At 50.5% G+C, this 7,700-nt stretch overlaps 1 protein-coding gene across 1 annotated transcript; it reads right to left on the bottom strand.

Moving 5' to 3' along the window:
- Positions 1–203: 203 nt before the first annotated feature.
- LOC126766690 (proteoglycan 4-like) lies at positions 204–1,130 on the bottom strand. The gene has a single exon (XM_050484421.1). It carries the CDS (start codon positions 1,128–1,130, stop codon positions 204–206), a length of 927 nt encoding a protein of 308 aa, XP_050340378.1.
- Between the last annotated feature and the right edge of the window lie 6,570 nt (positions 1,131–7,700).

Below are 7,700 nucleotides of genomic sequence, written 5' to 3'. Positions count from 1 at the left end.
CTATAGTACAAGGCGTCTTAGGTCTTATAGCTTACAACTAGTGACACCCATCTAATGTAATCGTATAAATGCGTGAATAACTACGGTAACTGGTAAAAGAACTAGTTTTAATTTCTGGCCTACGGGATGGATTAAACATTTAAAGGTAATGCAAATACATACTTAAAGCTAATGACATTAATGATAACGGCCGCTCTGAGGTGTCACTCGTATAGGTGAAGGACGCATCTGTCCTTGCCGTATCGCACCAGAACCTGGTTGCCTTCTAGCTTCTGGAGGGCTAGACGTCGGCCCCGGAAGAACAGCGTCCGCTTGGAGCGCTTGATGAAATGCTGTCTGGTCATCACTAGCCCTTCCAGGAACCCTGAGATTTCGCCCACCGGTGTCACTTGCGGGGGTGATGTGTCAGGCGTGGCCGGATGTGCGCTGATCTCGGCAGTTGGAGGCCGGGTCGTCGTCGGGGTTGGCGTCGCTTTTGGGTGAGGCGGCGTCGTCTCGACGTTGGTCTTATCAATTGCTGGGACAGACGCCCCATCGTCGTTCGAGCATGCCGGCGTTGTTGTAGCGGGCGCCTCTTGCACCTTCTCTTCGAGTGGCTCCGCGGTACTGGCTTCCTTCCTCGCGGTACTCTTTGCCGCGTCTCGCTGGCCGAGTTGGGGCGAAGCTGCAGTCGGCAGGTCGCTTTGTTTGGCGGAGAGCATTACCTGGGCCTTCGCTTGGCCTGCTGGGTGCGTCGAAGTTTGGGCGGCGCGCGGCTCTGTCGCAGCACCAGCTTCACGATCTGCTTCCCGTGGCGTTGGGGCTCGCCTGGTGGTCGGGAGCTTCCAGGCGTTGGTGCTGAGCAGCGTCTGTCGTGGCAGTGTTTCTAATACCGCTGGTTCTGTGGCCGGCCGACTTCGGGTGGAGGCGTTGATGACGCTGCGCTCCAGGTGTTGTCTGGGTACCCTAGGACGAGTTCGGGCAGCTGACCCAGTGTTGTCGGTAATCATCGCATGTAACGCGGTTGTAGTCGGGTGCACCAGCGGTCGTGCTTCCGGGGGTGGCCGGAAAGGTGGCGGCCTTTGCGGCTCGTCCGGCGGCTGTGGTTGGCGGCTCGATGCATGCGGCCTTCTGCTGGTTGTCGGTTTCATTTTGGTTATATGGAAAGAGATGAGCAAACGGACGCTTTGATTAGTGTTGGCAATGTCTATGGTTGCGTTACATTGGTGCTAGGTGGCTCGGAGTTAGAGTCCGTAGACCCGGTAGAGATCGCGCTAGCGGCTACTCAAGTTAAGTATTCGGTTGGCAGCTGCTTTAGATCTTGCAGATGCACATGAATGGTACGCCCACCTGGTGCGTTCGGATTCACAAGTTCAACGGTGTTGGTCGACTTGAATTTTCTGACGATATATGGGCCAGAATACTTCGGAGCAAGCTTCTGTGCAAAGTTGTTTACTGCGGAAGAGAGCGGATGATCTCTTTTGAGTACTTTCTCGCCGATAAGTGGCTTCCAGGCGTTTAGGCGTTTTGCTGCAGTAGACAAATTGCGAGAAATTTCTTGCCAAAGCTCGGTGAGTGTCGGCGCGGTGGTGGCTTCTTCGTTAGGCACGTTCCCTTCTTTACGGATTTGTTTTGGTGTAGCCGGTGTGTACCCGAAGTTTATCTCAGCTGCTGATGTTTTTGTCGAGTCGTGTTGTGATGTATTTATCGCGAACGCTATTTCGGCTAGTTGGTGGTCCCAGGTCCGATGATCGGCCTTTGCTCGTTGGGCGATCATAGTTTTCACGACTCTGTTGGTGCGCTCGGTTGGGTTCTTGTGTGGAGCGTAAATGGCGGTGAAACGATGTTGAATTCCGTGGCTCTCCAGGAACTGTGTAAGCGGCTTGCCGGTGAATTGCTTCCCGTTGTCGGTAAGGAATACGTCAGGGCAACCAAACCGGTATACCACGCGTTCTCGTAGCGCCTTTATAACACTGGCGGTGGTTGCATTCCGGACTGGCACGAGTTCCACCCACTTGGAGAACTTATCCGTGAGCACTAGCAAGCATGTGTTTCCATTTGTTGAACGTGGTAGTGGGCCTACAAAATCCGCCGTTACAACTTCCCACGGTCGTGAGCATTGCATGGTGGCCATCATCCCGGCAGGTCGGCGTTGGTCTACCTTATATTCGGCACATTGTTGGCATCGACGAACATATCTGAGGGCATCCCTATGCATCCCAGGCCAATAATACCCTTCTTGTGTGCGTTTGAGTGTTTTATGTACACCCATGTGACCGCCGGTACTAGCGTCGTGATTTTCTCTCAGGACCTCGAGTCGACGGTGCTCCGGTACGCATAATTTCCAGCATGGTGACCTGGATAGCTTATTGCGTGGGGCAACGTGTCGAAAGAGCCGGCCATCGATAAGTTGGTAATCGGGGTGTTTCTTCGGTTGATCGCGTACCTAGCGGATACGTCTTCCATACCATCTATCCGGTTGATCATGGACGGCATGCAAAAGTTCGGCATTGCCTTCTTGGTCTTTCAGTGGGCATCTGGATAGCGCGTCGGCGACTACGTTGAGGGTACCTTTACGATACTCGATTTCGAAGTCAAACTGCTGTAACTCTAGTGCCCACTTTGGCAGTCTTCCGGATGGGTTCTGCAGGGTGTGAAGCCATTTAAGTGAATGATGGTCGGTGATTACGGTGAAATGATAGCCCTCCAGGTATGGTCGCATTTTCCTTATACCCCACAATACGGCTAGGCACTCCTGTTCGGTGGCAAAATACCGCTTCTCCAACTCCGTCAAGCTGCGACTGGCGTATGCTACGACCCGTTCTTGGTCAGAATGGCGCTGAAATAACACCACGCCAAGTTCTTCTCCGCTGGCGTCGGACTGCAGAAGGAAGGGCCTCTCGAAGTCGGGGCAACCCAGGATGGGTGCACTAGTTAGTTTTTGCTTTAACACTTGGAATGCTCCTTCTTGTTCGGAACCCCATATCCAACGCTGGTTCTTCTTTAATAAGCGGTTCAGCGGTGCTGATATGGTGGCAAAGTCTGCTACGAAACGTCGGTACCACGAGGCTGCTCCTAGAAAGCAGCGTAGTTCTCTAATGGTGGTAGGCGCTGCCATATCGTTAATGGCTGCGACCTTGGCCGGATCTGTGTGAATACCCTCGGTGCTGACTACATGGCCCAAGTAATGGAGGCGTTGCTGCACGAACTTACACTTTTCAAAGTTGATCTGCATTTGGTTTTGCTGGAGGCGCGTGAACACCGTTCGCAAGTTGTCTAAGTGCTCTTCAAAAGTGGTTCCCAATACAATGATGTCGTCCAGGTAGGCAAAAACCTTCGGCTGTAGTTCTGATCCCAGAATGGTGTCTAGGGCTCGCTGGAATGTTGCCGGCGCCGAGTGCAGCCCAAAAGGCATTACTCGCCATTGAATAAACTAAATGCCGTCGCGGGGGTGTAGCGGAATTTGCACAGTTTTCAGGTCGATGGTTGAAATAAATCGAGCTTCCTTGAGTTGGTCTAGGATTGCGTTTATTTGCGGAAGTGGGTATGCGTCTGGTATGCTCGCTGCGTTAAGTTGCCGGTAGTCTATACACATTCGCCAACTTCCTTGTTTCTTTCGCACTAGGACAATGGGCGAGCTATATGCGCTGTTAGAGGCTTCGATGTGGCCGGTTGCAATCAATTCATTCACCTCTTGATTGATTACTTCTTGCATCGCTGGATTGCGTGGATAATACCTCTGCTTTAAGGGCCGGTCGTTTTTAAGGCGAATTATGTGTTCGGTGACTGTGCTAGGGCCGGTGATCGTCGAGAACACTGCCGCGTTTTCAGTGAGGAGAGTATTTAATCGATGATTCTCCTTTTCCGTAAGATGTTGCCTCTCGGTTAGCATAGCAAGAGGTGAGGGGTTGGCCATCGATGGTGATAGTCAGGTCCCTTTTCCTCAGGAAATCCATGCCTAAGATGACATGTTCCGAAAGCGTCGGTAGAGCTGATACAAGCAGGTGCGTAGACTTGTTACCCAGCTCTATAGTAACAGGATACATTTTCGTGCTAGGTACATACGTCTGGTTAGCTAGCTGAATGCGACGGGTCTGGCGTCTGGCTTTGATTTTGTGGTTATCCAGATGGTGTTGAAGTTCTTTACCGATGTACGTGAGCGTGGCTCCGGTGTCCACCAGAGCTTCTATCTGCATGCCTGCGATGGTAATGGGCAGATAATAACGGCCATCTTGTTTCCCTTCTGGGTACGGAATCGTTGCTTTGAGTGCTGCTGTACTGGGTTTGGACGGAGTGTCTCGCACTGTCGCATGTGTGGGACAATTGCAGTCTCGCGACATGATTCCGTCGCGTCCACAGCGGGAGCAGAATATTCGCTGCTGGTTGCGACATTGGCGCCTTCGGTGTCCCGGCTGCTTACATCGCCAACAAACTTTCTCGCTGCAATAGTTAGTCTTCACCGCCGTCAAACAGTGATTGGTGTTTCTTGCTTGCTTGGTCTTCTCGCCTTTTAGCAATTCGAATTCCTCCGTTAATTCGAGTAGTTCGTCTACGCTGTTGAAATCGCTCCGACGGACATATAAGCGATATTCCACCCTTAAGCCGTCATATATGCGTTCGGTGTGATCTTCATCGCGAAGTTTCGGGTGCTGGCGGATAAGCGTTTGGATAGCCAGCACGTAATCCTTTGCCCTCTCTCTGGGAAATTGCTTGCGCTGATGGATGGTTTCCTCCAGATGTGCGAGGTGACGCTTCGGTAAAAAGAACCGCTCAGCCTCGTAACGAAAGTCGTCCCACGTATTGATGGTGTTGCGTTTTACACGAAACCATTGCAGCGCTTTGTCCTGCAGAATTTCCGGCATCGTGGCAAGAAGCTGGTTGCGTGCTATAGAGTAGCATTCGGCTAGTTCTTCGCATCGCTCTAGAAAGTCGTGTAAATTTTCGCGACCGCTGTAGCGTATGTTCCATCGCCGCACGGAGTTTATAACCTCCAAATCCGGCACTCTTGCAGCTGAGGTTATGTCGCCACGTGTTGCTACCGCTTTGCTTGGGATTCTTACCGTGGTGGTTGGAACGAGTATGGTGGCGTTACCTTCCTCCTTCATCTCCCTTTCTAAGGCTTGCACTAGGTCCTCTGTGGATTTATGGTGGCGCTTTGCACGGATGCAGGCGCGCAGCTCGCTACGGAGATCTGCTACGGTGCGTCCTTCGACAGCGATGTGGTGTCGTCTGCACTCGGTGATTAATCGGTCCTTCTTCAGCCAGTAAATCCAACTGGTCGTGTCCGTCTCCAGCGTTAGAGCCTTTTTCGCTGGAGTACTGCGATGCTTGTGATTGTGTGGGGGGGCGAACCTGATTAATGAGCTTTGGTGACTGTTTCATGTTTTTCACTGTCACTCACGAAGTCAGGTCCCTGCTCGGGCGCCATTTGTAATGGGGTTTCGTCCATAGCTGAGGTATGCTCAGCCGCTCCAGGGTCAGCCTTGGGACCCACGAACCCTTAGCAAAAAAGAGACGAGTTTTATCCTCGTGAAGTTATATCCACACCCCCACCCCTTATGCGGACAGCCAGACCAGCGTGATGAAAACGAACGCGATTGATGAGCCAGGCGTTGACGCTCGTTGAGGCTAGCACGGTGACGAAAATGAACGGAACTGATGAGCCAGGCGTTGATGCTTGTTGCGGCTGGCACGGTGATGAAAATAAACGGGACTGATGAGTCAGGCGGTGACGCTCGCTGATCCTCGCACGATGATGAAAATAAACGGAATCTATGAGCCAGGCGTTGATGCTTGTTGCGGCTGGCACGGTGATGAAAATAAACGGGACTGATGAGTCAGGCGGTGACGCTCGCTGATCCTCGCACGATGATGAAAATAAACGGAATCTATGAGCCAGGCGTTGATGCTTGTTGCGGCTGGCACGGTGATGAAAATAAACGGGACTGATGAGTCAGGCGGTGACGTTCGCTGATCCTTGCACGATAATGAAAAATAAACGGAATCTATGAGCCAGGCGTTGATGCTTGTTGCGGATGGCACGGTGATGAAAATAAACGGGACTGATGAGTCAGGCGGTGACGCTCGCTGATCCTCGCGCGATGTTGGAAATAAACGGAATCTATTATTTGCAAACCGTCTTCGTTGGCCTCCCACTATCAACTAACTAAACTGTACTCCACTTACGTTACCTGTCGTAAGCAGCGGTACTCACGCCACGTGCTCTCGACGCAGCTACGGCAGTGCCATCGCGAGCCTTGGCATCACCCAGCGGTGATGCCTTTGCTGCGCAAGGCACGCGAATTCCCTCAGCTACCGGGCAGGGCCATCGCGAGCACTGGCATCACCCGGCGGTGATGCCTTTTCTGCGCGAGGCCTGCGCTTTCTCAACTACCGAGCAGGTCCATCACGAGCACTGGCATCACCCGGCGGTGATGCCTTTTCTGCGCGAGGCCTGCGATCCCTCAACTACCGGGCAGGGCCATCGCGAGCACTGGCATCACCCGGCGGTGATGCCTTTTCTGCGCGAGGCCTGCGCTTTCCCCCTTCTATTGTATAGGGCAGTCATCGCGAGCACTGGCATGAAGCCTTTTCTGCGCGAATTTCTACCCATATAACTACTACTTCCTACTTCTACTGTTTATAACTTACCCATGCCTGATGTTGTCGATGGCGACCGTCCTCGCCAGAGTGCTGGAAGGAATTATCACACTCGATGTGAAGTGCTTGCTTATATAGCAGCACAGCGCAGCTTTCGCCACCGTAGCGAGGTAAGTGTGCGTATGGTGCGTTAGGACGTATGGTGGAAAGCTCTAGCAGCTTTCAACATCGTAGTGAGGTAAGTTGTGTGCGTATGGTGCGGGTACATGATGTAAGGCTCTGGCGGCGTTCAACATCGTAGTGAGGTAAGTTGGCGTTAATCATTGTAAGGTGGTAAAAGCCACGTTACAACATATTTATGCTAACTCGCCGTTTTGATGTTATTGGAGTTGTCATAGAGTTGTCGTATAGCCATAACGACAGTGTATTTGGAGCAATTTCACAATCTTATATTAAGGTGTAGAACTGATTTTTTGGTACGTACACATTAAGCAATCGATATCAAATTGCGTAAATATATGAGCTTTACATATTTATGCTAACTCGCCGTTTTGATGTTATTGGAGTTGTCATAGAGTTGTCGTATAGCCATAGCGACAGTGTATTTGGAGCAATTTCGCAATCTTATATTAAGGTGTAGAATCGATTTTTTAGTACATACACATTTAGCAATCGATATCAAGTTGCGTAAAAATATGAACTTTATATATTTATGTTAATTAGCCGTTTTGATGTTATTGGAGCTTTCATAGAGTTGTCGTATAGCCATAACGACAGTGTATTTGGAGCAATTTCACAATCTTATATTAAGGTGTAGAATCGATTTTTGGATACATGCGCATTAAGCAATAGATATCAAGTTGCGTAAAAATATGAACTTTACATATTTATGCTAACTCGCCGTTTTGATGTTATTGGAGTTGTCATAGAGTTGTCGTATAGCCATAGCGACAGTGTATTTGGAGCAATTTCACAATCTTATATTAAGGTGTAGAATCGATTTTTTAGTACATACACATTTAGCAATCGATATCAAGATGCGTAAAAATATGAACTTTACATATTTCTGTTAATTAGCCGTTTTGATGTTATTGGAGCTTTCATAGAGTTTTCGTATAGCC

The sequence above is a fragment of the Bactrocera neohumeralis genome, unplaced genomic scaffold (genome assembly GCF_024586455.1).
Source record: "Bactrocera neohumeralis isolate Rockhampton unplaced genomic scaffold, APGP_CSIRO_Bneo_wtdbg2-racon-allhic-juicebox.fasta_v2 ctg2121, whole genome shotgun sequence".
NCBI lineage: Eukaryota > Metazoa > Arthropoda > Insecta > Diptera > Tephritidae > Bactrocera > Bactrocera neohumeralis.
Note: the sequence above shows the minus strand (reverse complement) of the source record. Positions and strands in the feature narration are given on the sequence as shown.